Source organism: Emys orbicularis, chromosome 4, assembly GCF_028017835.1.
Source record: "Emys orbicularis isolate rEmyOrb1 chromosome 4, rEmyOrb1.hap1, whole genome shotgun sequence".
Taxonomy (NCBI): domain Eukaryota; kingdom Metazoa; phylum Chordata; order Testudines; family Emydidae; genus Emys; species Emys orbicularis.
Window position 1 is genome coordinate 118,844,860 of NC_088686.1, and position 14,923 is coordinate 118,859,782.

General features: G+C 43.4%; 1 protein-coding gene across 1 annotated transcript in view; it reads left to right on the plus strand.

The window, feature by feature from the left end:
* Nucleotides 1–14,923, plus strand: part of SLC22A18 (solute carrier family 22 member 18) — a 98,883-nt gene that overhangs the window by 42,262 nt on the left and 41,698 nt on the right. The window contains exon 6 of the mRNA XM_065403842.1: nucleotides 12,792–12,907. Coding sequence (XP_065259914.1) covers nucleotides 12,792–12,907 — 116 coding nt within the window. The remainder of the gene's footprint in view (nucleotides 1–12,791; nucleotides 12,908–14,923) is intronic.

Genomic DNA, 14,923 nt, shown 5'->3' on the forward strand with positions numbered 1-14,923 from the left:
TTCACCTCATACAAGTACTATAGTGCAGTCTCTTTATTGGGAAAGTGCAACTTACAAATGTAGAATTATTATTATTTTTTTACATAGCTGCACTCAAAAACAAAACCGTGTATAACTGTAGAGCCTATAGGACAAAGCATGAAGGGGCCTATGAATATTTAGCATATTTGGCACATAAATACTTTGCAACACCAGCTACGACAGCAGCTTGCACTTTCAGGTGACATTGTAAATAAGAAGCAGGCAGCATTATCTCTCGTGAATGTAAATAATTTTGTTCAGTCCATCGCTAAGACAAACAAGAAGTAGGACTGAGTGGACTTGTATGAGGCAATTAAAACTGTGATTAATCATGACTATTTTTAAAATCTAGTTAATTTGTTTTGCATTAATTGTGTGCGTTAACTGTGCTTAATTAATAGTCTATCCATCTATCTATCTAATTTCATTGTTTTACTATGGTAATAAGATGGCAAAAAGGAAAAGATTCTGTTTGAGGTTCTTAGTCTTTCATTAAATAGAGAGTGTTTATGCTACCAACTGTGGAAAAAGTAATGCTGAATTGCCAGTTGGCTAAACTCACAAATATCAAATGCAGAACAATTTGGTTTTTGAATGTATTTCACATGCAGTAGCCATCATCACTATGGAATCAGACAAAATACCTAATTGGAAAAGCTCTGTAAATATAGTAACAGAAGGGACCCTTGTGGCTAGAACATAAAGAACCTGTCCAAGCAGGCAAATCTTGCACCTCAATTAACGGTTGCACTCTTCTGCTTGTTTAAATTAAATGACTCACTCTTATGCAAATGCCTGCTTCTGAGGTAAAACTGAAATGGAGTCACCTGCTGAAAATACTTCTAAAGCTATGTTTTTGCTGCACAAAAGGTTTTTTATAACAAGTTAACAATCTCACTGCAAAATCCTAATGGAGACAAGGCACTGATAGTTTTACCTTGACGTAGCTGATTGAGGTCATCCCCAAGTGTGGGGGGTATAAGAATGACGTCAACTAACTACATCAAGGTAAAACTACCTGTGCTTGTCTCCACTAGCATTTTATATTCCGATAGCTATTTTAGTGTAAAGTACACTGCTTTTGTTCCTTTTTTAAGAGAAAACATAGTTGGGAAATTTTATTCACTTGAATGAAGTCCTGTTGAGAGAGCAAATTCAAAGAGGGACATGCAGTGGCTTCACTGTGTACCTTTATTAGCCTTGGGGGCCTATGGTAGGGGGAGAGCACCTAATTTTACGTAAGAACATAAGAACTGCCATATTGAATCAGACTTGGGGTCTATCTAGTCTGGTATCTTGTTAACAGAAGGGGCCATTATCAGATACTGCAGAGTAAAGGTCAAGAAATCCTGCAGTAGCTAGATGTAGGATAATCTATGTCTCAGGTTGATTTAGCTGGTGTAAAATCCATACCCTTATTGTGAGCTTCATCTTGCTTTGTACTGAATGTATAGTCCAAATCATTGTAGCAAACACTCAACCAGTTTCCTGCCCTGCTGATATTACTAGTCAGTAAGAACCCTTTCTCTGAAGCACATTACTTTTACAAGATCTGTGATGGTTAACAAAAGTTTGACCTCATTAGTCGTTCTTTTACCATTTACAGCATTTTATGAAGTCAGACATGTTGTAACATAATTAATCATTATGTGTTCGGTTCTGAGTCACTGGATAAGTGATAGCTTACCTTCTAACCAGGCAGTACGTGGGAGTGCTTACATAATGGCACACCCAGACTATCTGAATAATGTGCCATATGGCTAACTTGTGAGAATAGTTTGTGAGATTGTTACATAATAATAAAAAAATCTCTCCATATTTGCAAGCTGTACCATCCACTATGGCACTGACATCACACAGATAATATGACAAACCATTCCATTCAGAAATGTCCCTGCATATAAAATATGTATAGCTAAATAGTAATAATGATTTGCATTTCTATAGCATCTAATGATCTCAAAGCACATTATAAATACTGACCAGTTAAGCCTTGCAATCTCCCTATGAATTGAGCCAAAAGCGTCACCTGAGGTGACACAACAACTGTGTTGGATTTTCTGGTTGCACACAGCGTGACACAGGTACGCTTTATTAATACAAATAAAATGTCTGCGGGGAAAGATGCACTGGGAATTTGAATGTTAATAATTGTAAGAGTTGGAGAGTAAAAATTAGAATTCCAGATCAATATATATTACCTTGGAATGCATCAGGTCTTATTTTGACATCAACATTATTATTGTTCATTGTAGCATCTACAGAACCACCAAGCAGAGGGACCCATTGTGCTAGGCACTGTATAAACACTTAAGAAACCCATATCCCAAAAGCCTACAGTGTGAATGGGCAAGACAAACAAAGGGTGGGAGTATAGAAACACTCCATTTAACCGGAACAAAGAGGCTATGTCTACACAGTGATGGTAAGCCCACAGCTAGCCCAAGTCAGCTGACTCAGGCTCATGGGGCTCTGGCTCCGGGGCTGAAAAATCACTGTGTAGACATTCAGGCTTGGGCTGGAGCCTGAGTTCCAGGACCCTGTGAATGTTTACACAGATTTTTTAGTCCCACAGCCCAAGCTCCCGCAAGTCTGAGTCAGCTGCGGCTGGTCTTTTATCCCTGTGGGGACGTATCCAGAGAGACTGAGTGACTTGCCTAAAGTCACACAAGAAGCCTGTGGCAGACTTAGGAATTGAACCCAGATGTTGAGTCCCCCGTTCGGTGTCTTAACCACAAGACCAGCCTGCTTTGGTCCTTGCTTGGTCTCTCCCTCTTCCATACATGAAGGATGAAGCAAGCAGATATAACTGAGAGTAGAGGGAGGCCTTCGGTCAGCCAGCTGGGTAAAATGTCTTAGGGAGGGAAGCTTATTCTTCCGTTTGTTGTAAATGAATTTAAATGTGCAGGTGTTCTTCTGTGCACAGATAAAGAAACAAGCGGAACTGCCTAAGACACACCAGCGGGAAAATAACACAGGCAAGCGCCAGCTTTGAATTAGCAACGTATCATTTTCTGAAATGTGGTCTTTTACCAGCGCAGTGTGCATGAAAATAATTGACACTCAAGATTAATGACACTGGATTATGGGCAAAATGTGCAATCCACCCACATCTTATTCAAGTGTAACTGATATGCCTCTTCCTGCAATTAGCAGAGTTCCTCTGAAGAGCCCTGCTTTGGATTCAAGCAGTAAATGGATTGGCAAAGACACGCTGCTCTCAGCTGCCTTGGGGAATAGCATTCTCCCAAGCATGCCACAAATATTTCATTCATTTGGCAGAGAAGCAGAGGATGTGTTATACTCAGGCTTTTTGCTACAGAAGAAACCAATTATCTCAACCTCTTTTTATTGTTTTGATTTCCTTTCTAGCAAATGCTTGTGGAAGGCATGCAGCCTCGCTACCACGCCACCCCGAAGACACTCAGCCGTTCATATCAATTCATACAGTGTATCCTCCACGTAGAGAGAGCCTCTAATGAAAGGCCCTATGCAAGTGCCAGTGTATTAATTTAATATCCTGTACTGAAATATAATGTTCTGTATAGTCATTCAGACACAATGGACCCAATCTTGGCCCACGCTAAGACCTTTTTGTGCTAACAGCACAAAGGACACTTAAAGCTGTCCTTGAGGGCAGCTAAGAATACAGCCCTGTTGATACACCTTAGTTGTGATCTAGTGCCCTGTGTTGTTCCAGTTCTGCCACTCCACTTCAGTTCTAATTTGCAGCATCCAGTGTTCGAATCCTGTCTCTTCCCCTACACCCAGCGCACTACAGTGCTGCTCTGTAACACCCATCCTGTTCCAGGTCTAGGTTTCTTGTGAACAGAGGCCGCCAATCTTGGATTTTAAGACTCTTGGTCAAGGCTCATGTCTACCTCTGTGTTTGTTCAGTGCCTAGCATAATGGGGCCTTGATCCTGATCTGGGCCTTTGGATGCTACTGTAAAATCAATATTGAATGATAACAGTGTCAGATTGTCTAGGGTTATGAACAAATGGCGACTGCAAAATGACACAGGCTGTCTTTTGGTCAAATAAATATCCCGAGTGCGCCAGAATACAGCTGCCACCGGAAATAAGCAATTGTGTAGATATTCACCTGAGGACTGTGGGTAGCTCGTGGTATATGGGTGGGTGCTAGATTTAATCAGAGCCAGTCTTGGAAGTGATCTAGTTCTCTTCATGTGCAATGAAAAGGCTTTTACTCCATTCACTCAAGGTGAAATCCACGAATGCCCCAAGCCAACAGCCCTCTTCTGTTTTTTGTTTTGTTTTGTTCTTCAACAGAAGAACAAATGTGCCAAATTGACATGCTGTAAATATTTTCTAGTCACATCAGGTGAGGAGGAATTAACAAATCCCATCACTCCCTCCTGCTTCTTATGACTGGGCAGAGCTATGCATTGTAACTCTGGATTGGAGTTCAAATATAGCGCATGTGGCTGAGAGAGCTAACGGGGACATGTCTATGGAGGAGTTGTGATGAAAAATCAAAGGAACCCTACTCTTGGGCAGCATCTGAAAAGTGGGCTGCAATGATGCAGTGGGGGTAAGGTCATTAGAAGGGGGCAGTTAAATGCCCCCTGCCTTTGTGACAGGTCCACCACCACAACTTTGATGTGAGTTAGAAGGAAGATCCCTGTAGCAAGCCCCCCCCCCCCCCAAGGCTCTGCATGGGATTTAATGCTGCTTTAACTAGCATTAATCCCCACTCTGTCTGCATGCCATTCTAACAGGAGCATTTGCTTAGGCGGGGAGGTCAGGAGGAGAACACATGCCATTTTCTAGTCTTGCTTTTGCGTGAAATTCTCCCCGTGGGGACAGCCAAGTCGGAGTGTCAGAATTTCCACTGCATAATCCCACCTAACGGGAAAAGTTGGCCGGTAGAGAAGCATGAATAAAAGTGGTGTTAGTGCAACTGGCTGACCTGTACGCACACATTAGCATGAATCTTTCTGGCAGCCAGATTGGTTTTCCCCCTGCCCCCACCATCCCTGTGTGCAGAAGCCACGCTGTAACAATATATTTACATGATAGTCCCAGACATTGGGTGAAATTTTTAAAAACAAAAAGAGGCCAACTGCATTTTTTCCCCCCTTAACAAAAAATTGGGGCTTTAGGTTTAGGCTTCGGTGACACTTTTTGTCAGTTCATTTGTCTGTCACAGGAATTTTAGCACTGCTGGACTGATCTTTCAGGTTAAAGTTGAGCTACATGGACCAAAGATTGGCAGAGTAGCTAAAATAACATCCTCTTGAATTAAACCTTAGTTTCTCATCCTCCACACATGCTAGTTACTGTAGTTTTCACTGATCATGGAGTCATTAGGCATATGCTTGGTCTTCCATTAATGAAGGGCTGGTCCGTCCCCTCTGTTTTGCAAAGAACACTGACATATTACTTGGAGAATGACGAAATTGTGACATTGTTACAATGCTTTTTTTCTCTTGGCTTTTAGCAGAGTGGATTTGAGAAAAAGAAGAGAAAATTCTTTCACCTACAGCTGTCCCCTTGCTCAAGGCTTAAGTGTTTGAGCAGATAGTGCTGGAACACAATCAAAGGAGTAGTTAAGTCTTCTTAGAGCACTTCAAGGAATTTGGAGCTGTCATGAATGCGAGCTTTATTCAGCATTGTTTTGAAGTAGGAGTGAGTCACTAAAAACAGTTTGTACTTTTTCCACACTCAGCTTTGACTTTATTAAGAAAAAAGGAAAGAAAATAAAAACAATTCCATTTTCTGGAGAGACATGCCTTGATCACTGAATCCTGAAGTGATAAATGGGAATGGCAACCTTCTACAAAGAAATGAACTATGGCTGCAAAATTTAATTTTGCAGTAATACACAGATTATCCACAGCACTTTGCATTCAGAGCCAGGAGCAGCTGTTGGAATACTAAGCAGAAAGTGACTGAATTTACCTTACTTTACATGGACCAGTCTTCAGTGAACAACATGCATGCTTTCCTCATCGACATATTTTTGATGTTGAAGCTATTGAAAGGGAAAGACTAAACTTTAGTCTACAATCCATTTGATTCCTTGAGGGATAGCGTACAGTACATGCCCTTCACTGCATCATCCCGGAAACTCGGTGTATTTTAGGATTTACTGTTATCTTAAAATGTTTACAGATGCTGCTGAGGCGTTAGATGGGAAGGAATTCAACGGTTTTCATCCAGCATTGATTGATAATATTTTCTTTTGCATTTAATCCTTTTACCATGACATTGCTCCTTGATAGTACATACAGTCGTCACTTCTGTTTTCAAGCTTGTATAAGGACAGGCCTTCCAGATGGAAAACCATTTCCTCCCGCCTGTGGCGCATTATGAACTGCCCCCGGCTGCGAAACTAGTCATGTAATATAAATGTTTACAGCAGGCTGACTTAGCTTCAGTGGTTTACACAAAATATAAACAGTGTGTCGTACGTGCCTTGTAAAGGCGCTTCCCCCCCAGTTAGTTACTGCATGGCCACTCAGCGTATGCCTGGTACCTCACGCCCACCTCTAACCCCATGTTGAAATTATTATGAATCAGGCACTGCAGTTTATTAAAAGACGTCATCCCAGGTTGTGATGTAGGATTCCAACCCAGAATCCACGTAGGACACTGCAAAGACAGGATAGGACTTGATGGATCTGGTTTCTAAACACAGAGCGCTGCGTCAGATGGAGGAGGAACTGGTGGGGATGTATTCAGACATTTTGGGGAGTCTCCTTCCAGAAGGTTCTCCTTTCCGTCCTCCTCTTCCTCTCTCGCAGTTGCAGATATAGCAGAGGAGGGAAAATAGTGCATTTGAGATCAAAATGCCTACCTGTCTCAGGCAAGAAAGAAGACCGGTTTTGTTGCGCTGTAACCATTATTTTATGGACTGTTGGCCTTCAAGTCCCCTCACTAAGCATTGTTCCAGTTGAGACCAGCTCAGCACTGCTCCTATTGACTCAACCAGGGTGAGGCATCTTTTGAGCTGACCTGGTAGAACTCATCATGCAAATCCCAAGAATCCTCCTGGCTCAAATGTAGGCAGCGGTAACATAAGGGGCAAATGTTCAATGCGTCCAGCCACTGGACAGAGACTCCACTGATGGCTGCAGGCCTCCCACCTTCTCCTGGGGAGGTTCATGAAGGAGAGAATAATGTGTCCTCTGTTCCTCGCAGGCCCAACTCCAGAATTTCAAGTCCAGAACACTTCAAACTGGTAGGCCAATAGGGCTTGTAATATCTGTCTGAGTTTTTCACAGCATGATGTAGCTGAAGTGGAGGGAAAAGGCTTCCCTGACTCAATCACCATTCCTCAAGGAGCTTGCTAAAACCGCCTGTCCCCAAAGCTTCTGACAGGTGACCCACAACGGATCAAGGGTGCAGAGACAGGCGCTGAGACTTTCACTGGGTTATTTGCAAATGGCCAGGAAGAATCAAGTCTCCAAAGGCAGCTAGAAACTTCATAAAATTACAGAAAACAGAGGTGGAAAAGACTTACTGGAACATCTAGTCCATCCTTTACCAATATAGGGCTCTTTTCTACAGCATTTTTACCCTCACAGGGTGAGGGTCTGGTCATAGCCAACAGAAAAATTATAAAGCATAGTCTTAGTCTACAAATAATAGTAATTGCATCTTAGTTACTTACCTAACATGTGTTGTTTAATTCCAGGGGCCAAATTATCTGCTGGTGTAAATGTGCACTGTTCAGTGGAATTTTGCCCATTTCTGCCAACAGACAATTTGACCCCAGGTCTTCAGTCCTGGTATGTTTGCAAAGACTATTTGTCAGTTCAGTCCCATGGGTTTTATGTACAATGCTTCCAGAAATAAGTGTACACACCCAATATGCATGGTCTGTTTCACACTCTGCCTTGTCACCTAGCAGTGTAAATAGTTAGGTATGTCTTGGTAGAGTGGTATTTCCATAATCTGCTCTGCTGCCTCCAGTCTTCACCTACATAATCCACAGAGCAATCATAGAGTCATAGAAGATCAGGGTTGGAAGGGACCTCAGGAGGTCATCTAGTCCAACCCCCTGCTCAAAGCAGGACCAATCCCCAGACAGATTTTTACCCTAGTTCCCTACATGGCCCCCTCAAGGATTGAACTCACAACCCTGGGTTTAGCAGGCCAATGCTCAAACCACTGAGCTAATCCTCCCCCCAATCATCGCAAAATGTTCAAGCACAGTGAAATAGCAATCATTATCCTTGCACTCCTAAAAGAGAATGGAACCTTTCACGGGGATGAAAACTGTGCCAGGTGGCTGGGGAAGCTGAGAAGGGTGTCAATATTTACTTCCCTGAGTACACAGCAAATGCCATCCTGTGACCGTTTGCCTTCCAAGTCAAAGGCTTGATTGAAATGCAGAACACCCACCAAGTGCCAAATTTACCCGTGAGCTGAAAAATTCATTCTGGAAAAATCTAAGGCTACAGCCAGAACTTTACCTTGTGTTTTGTTTCTTATTTTCATAGTTGTTCTGAGCAGACCCAGCGTTCTGGCCACAAAGAGCTGTCACTCATGTTTATCTTTTTGATCCAGGGGTACCCAAAATGGGCCCTGGATGGTCCATGGAGCACTGGCATGTCACATGGTGCTGTTCTCAAATTTATCTTCAGTTACTAAATTGCAACAAAACACAGCTATAAATACATTATGTTCCTGGTCTCATTTTTCCATTAAACCAATTGCGGAAGTTGACACAGGCATGCTATTGGATTGTGAATGGGAAGGAGAGACAGACTGTGCGATCATGGAATGGAAGGGGAAGTGGCCTGGCAGACAATCCCGCTGTTAAAATGAGGTCCAGTTCTGAAAAAGCTTGCTGATCCCTGGTCTAAACTATCTGTTGTATCAGCCCACATATTTACAGTGTGCTCATTGGAATGTTTTCATATAGGAATAGAGTTAAGGTAAATTGAAATAACCCGATCCAGCTACACTGAAGTCAGTGGCAAAACTTCCATTGACTTCTGTGGAGCGGGATCAGAACCCCAGAGAATAAGCTGTTTGGAGCTGAAATGTCAACTCTGATTCTGAGGGTACAAAAAACTGGTGAAAGGAACTATCCCCAACTTTTTCAAATGTGTGGATTTAGGCACCCAAATCCCTATTGAGGCCCCTAAATAAGGGGCCTAACTTTTCAGAAGTATGGAACAGCTGCAGTTCCCAATGAAATCAATAGATTCATAGTACGTCAAAAAATTAGCCCACTTATTTAAGTGCTTAAATTTAGGCACTTAAGTATCTTGTTACCTAATTCCTAAGTCTTTCATCTCTGGGTCACCAGTTTAAAGACCACCCAGACTGGTAAAAACGGTAGGTAGTTATCATCTGATGGCTGTTTTGTGACTTATGTGAAATGAGTTTGTGGATCGCAGCCTGGCTTCTAATGCCCAATCACTACAACTGGCATCACTGTTGTTGGCTTCATTGGAGAAGCCAAAGGTCGAATGGGCTCTGAGACTGCTCTGCTCCTTTCTCCTCTAGAAGTCATCACCAGGTTCCTTTGGGTCAGGGTTGCATTACTGGTGTGGGTAGGGGAAGCTTGCAAAGCTGATCTCTTTCAGAATATCTAATGCTGGAGGTGCCTGTCATGGCTCCATAGTCAACGTTGAGTTCATGTTATGTTATGTATGAAGAATGCAGCCTATCCTCCCCCAAATTACAGTGCTTATAAAATGAATTTTCTGAACATTTAGAAATCTGTTGATTTATTAATTAAAATCAATATAACTACATAAAGAGTTCAATCTCTTGATCTGTCGATCTGCCAGTCTTCGTGGGCACTTAACTCACTTCCTCTTTTTTTAAAAAAAGCTTACTTTATATAAGAAAAATAATGTGAAGTGCATTGTAATGCGCTAAAGAAATATGTTAGCTACAGTTATGGAATCCATCCCCTCCACATGAGAAAAAATAATGTAGCTATCAACAAGAATGGTGTAAAGGGGGATGATACTTGGAAAATTAAAAATTAAAGTACCAAAAAGAAGTTATGGTTTGAGGGTGATATTTTCAGAGGCATCTTAGTGACTTAGATAGTTTTGGATAATCTTACTACTGAGCTTTATATTTTCCTGAATGAGTTTTCCGTTTTTGCTACAGTACTCTGAAATCATTGAGTTTAGCCTTGTACAATTCCACTTACTCGTTTGCTTAAGACAAGTCACTTTTTGAGGGGTGGGGGATGCTGGTGTGTAAAATATCTAGGGGTTTGTTTTTGTTTTAGGGGGGTGTTTCACCCCATCATCATGGCAAAGAATTGGTGGTAGATTTGGTGCTTGAGTTGGTTTACTACTTTGTTTACTTGGTTTTCAGAGGGAAATCCTCCATTTTTACTGACTGGTACCTGCCTTGAATCTTGTTTGGAACTTGAAAATGGAATATTGGCAAACAGGATCTTATAAAATCTCTTGCTAAAATCTTAACACAGCAGATGATTGATTTTTGTGGTCCTGGAGAACTGGTTGACATCATAAAGTCAGTTGTAACTCTCTGCGGTATATCTGTTTACATGAAGATGTTATTTAAGGCTGATATAATTAATAAATAGTGAACTAAAAGATTTCTTTTATTTGTGCAGTTGCTATCTACAGTAATGCCAATGTAGAATTTGTTCTTTGATGTTGTTCTCAATGTATTCATTTGAATCCTTGACTGTCCCATATTTTAATTTTAATAATAACACTGCAAGCTCTCAGAATTATTCAGGTCACACTTTTGTCTGTCTAGAAAGAGACCTGAGACTTATACAATTAGTACGGCTTGTTGTTATTCTGTGAGGGAGCTCATGGTTATTACTGATATCTCATGACATCAGCAATAACTAGGCATTAGGGTGGCAATCAACACTCTCTTATCTACACCATCGTAAAAAGGCATGCTTTGCAAATTACAGCTACCACATGTCCTTTTGGCGCCCGTTTGCAGAATATGCCAGTTACTATGGATGAGTCTCATTTTGTACAATTCATGTGTAAGTCTATGTAGACTATTACAGAACCTGAAAAGTGATCTAGGGTGACACTCCTTTTCAGAGGGCCAGCACAATGCCATTGCATCAGTTAAGCTCTGTTTTCCTAGTTTCCAAGGCCAGAAGGGATCATGGTGATCATCTAGTGACACTGACCACCTGTATGACACAGGCCATGGAATTACTGGGTGAAATTCTTACATCAAGCCTACATCTTGTGATTGGGTTAGAGCATATGTTTTAGAAAGACATCCAGTTTTGACTTAGACTTCAAGTCATGGAGAATCAACCATGTCCCTTGGCAAATTGTTGCAGGGGTTAATTACTCTTACTATTAAAAATTTAGCACCTTCTTTCTAACCTGAATTTATCTAGATTCAGTTTCCAGTCACTTATTATGCCTTTGTCTGATAGATTAAGGAGCCCTCTAGTATTAGAAATCTTCTCCCTACGAAGTTACTTAAAGATCAATCTCAGGTCACCTCTTCACCTTCTCTTTTGAGAGCTTAAGTGAAGCTTAAGCAAGTATTGTTGAGTTCAAAATGATAATAATCAACACTATCCTTCCCCAGCCACAGAAAGCTGTCTAAAGCGTTTGTCAAGTGAGGCCATGGCGGCCATGTACGGCCACTAGGGGCTTTTCTTGTGGCCACAGCCTCCTGGGTGATGATTGGGGGCGGGAGGCAAAGCAACGGCCCCTCCCCTGGGGCCACCAGTAGTGGTTGTGGCCCCACCCCACCCCGGAGACACAAAAGCTGGAGGAGCAGGCAGCCAATGAGTTCCCCCACCTTCTCGGGGGCAGTGAGGTCAGACTTCAGCTCTGGAGTGGTGGGTGGCAAGCTCCAGCCACGGGGCTTCAGGCTCCGTTCCCCGGCTGCGTGGTGGTGAGCTCTGGCCCTGGCAATATACGGCAGATTCAAAATAACAATAACTTGGATCATTGGTGGTTGGGTGGGAAATAGTTTTGCTTTATTTCACTCACTGGAAGCCTTTTGGTTGTGAGCATCTTAAGAGATGATAGGGTACCAATCAAAGGTGCTAGTCTATACCTGTTTCTGGTCAGTGAGTGACAAAGTGGTTACCCTAAGATAAAAGAGGGTTTTGGTTTTTTTAAAATTATGTTTGTCATCTTACATGGATCCTATCTAGTGGTTTTGCATATCTAGTGTCTAAGCTTCTGTGTACTCATTGGACTAGATTCTGCCACTATTACTCTTGTTGAATAGGATCTTCCTCCTGGAGGATTCCCACTAAAATCAGGTGGGCTCCTTGCAGAATAAGGCACTACTCAATGTTAATAAAGGTGACAGAATTTGGCCCACTGTGGGAACGGGTTGATCATAATTAACAATTCAGTTGTTCCATTGGAGAATCTCTAAGCAGCTTTGCTAAGAAAGCAATTTTTTCTGAGCTTTACAAATTAAAAAAGCACTGTGTTAATGCCTCAGAGTCCTGTGGCACCTTTAAGACTAACAGATGTATTGGAGCATAAGCTTTCGTGGGTGAATACTCACTTCGTCAGACGCATGTTAATGCCTGTTATTAATACACTACTATAACATGGTTTGCAGTAAAATCCATCTTTGAAGGAATTAATGGTCAGATCATGAGCACTCATATAAGGCCTCAATCCCGAAAACACTTAAGCACATGCATAGCCTTACTCACCATGACTTCATTGGGACTATTCCTATTATTCATATGAGTAAAGTTAGGCACATGCTTAAGTGCTTGTATGATCACAGCGTTTGTAATTCAGTCCATTGTATGTATATCTTAATTGCTCTTTCTGTTCACAGCACATACTTTCCGTCGTATCTTGCGGTAGTGGCAAGTCTCATAAGTGCAATGATAGTTATGACCTGTATCCCTGCTCACACCAAACCAAAGTCAGAAGGACAAGCTACGCAGCAGCGTGAGTGTTTACCCTTTCTGGCAACTTTTCATCACTATAGGAATGTATCTGGGCAGTTTTAAATGCTGAGTGCTGATCCCTCATCCTCATCTGAGAAGACGTTGCTCATGGTGCCAAGCGTGTATCAAATTAGAAGGCTTTTTTGCGATGTTGATGATGAAACCATGTAACTGGTGTTCACTTGGGACCCATTCACTACTTGAACTCAGATTTCCAGAGGCCTAAGCTTGTTCCATTATCATTTGCTGTGCAACTTGGCTGCTTGAACAGTTCAGGGCAACGGCACCTGTGATTTCTCCCTCATAGTCCAGCAAGGGCACCCACTTTCAGAGTCCTGACTCCTTAGTTGTCACCCTCTGCTTGGGCGGAGACCCATGTCTCTCCCTCCCTCCTGACCCGGGTTTTTCCAAGCTGCACTGTTCTCTGACTATTCCCCAGCATGCAGGCTCCCTAAGCGGTCTGTTTTGCTTTCTCTTCAGAGGCTATAAAATGTGTAATTGCCTACAGTCATGAGGGCACTAAGTAAGCACATTTATTCTTAAAATAACAACACTCTACACGCATACTAATAAGCTTACCAGAGTTCACCCCAACAAGGACTCTGGTAGGAGTCCATCCCTCAAACCCAACACTGGTTTTCCTGTAGTTACAAGGGCAGAACCAGAACCCTCATGAATCTGTGATTCGCTCCTTTATACGGTTTGGGCCTGTATCCTTGGGACTCTGGAAACAGGTAATCAGCAGACAATGGATTTCTCCTCAGGGCATAGCTTCGAAAGGTTGGGTCCAGTTGTGGTAATTTGCATTCCCCTCCTCCCAAGTATTTCCTAGGAAACCCACTTGACTGAAAGTTCATTCTTATCTGGCAGATTGTTTTAAAGCAGGGGTGGGCAAACTATGGCCCGCAGGCAACATCTGGCCCTCCAGCTGACTTAATCTGGCCCTTGAGCTTCTGCTGGGGAGCGGGGTCTGGGGCTTCCCTGCTCCTGCGCTCCAGCTGGGGGTTGGGGACCACTCCGCACGCAGCTCCCGGAAGAAGGGGCATTTCCCCCCTCCAGCTCCTAGGCGTAGGGGCAGTCAGGGGGCTCCGCACGCTGCTGCTGCCCCTGCCCCAAGCACCACCCCCGCAGCTCCCATTGGCTGGGAACTGCAGCCAATGGGAGCTGCAGGGGCAGCGTCTGTGGACGGGGCAGCACGCAGAGCCGCCTGTCTGCGCCTCCTTGTAGGAGCTGGAGGGGGGACATGCCACTGCTTCCAGGAGCTGCTTGAGGTAAGTGCCTCCTGGAGCCTGCACCCCTGGCCCCCTCCTGCACCTCAAGCCCCTTGATCTCAGCCTGGAGCACCCTCCTGCACCCCAGAACCTGCACCCCCAGCCAGAGCCCTTACACCACACACATCCCAGTGCCCCAATCTACTGCCCCAGCCTGGAGCCCCCTCCCAGACTTCAAACCCCTTGGTCCCAGCCTGGAGCACCCTCCTACACCCCAAACACCTCATCCCCAGCCCCACTCTAGAGCCCTCAGTCCCCCTCCCACACCCCAACCCCCTGCCCCAGCCCAGAGCCCCATCCCGCACCCTGAACTCCTCATTTCTGGCCCCACCCCAGAGCCCGCACCCCCAGCCAGAGCCCTCACCCCCTCTTTTACCCCAGTCCCAATTTCGTGAGCATTCATGGCCCACCATACAATTTCCATACCCAGATGTGGCCCTCGGGCCAAAAAGTTTGCCCACCCCCATTTTAAAGAGTCCTTTGACACTCCTAACACTTCTTGGGTTTACAGTACTCATGTTTCCCTCCTAGCGATATGTCATACAATTCCACAATTATACATAAACATTTGCACTTGTGACTGCAATGAACTTCTAAGATACTTAAACATAATTCAATAAGGTTTAACTTAATTCAGTAAGGTTTGTCCAGGATATTGCAGGAAATTGCCATAGCTGTAACAGCTGCAACCCAGTTTGTTTACAGAAGTGCTCAATTCTCCACTGACATTCACCCAGCCTCCACTA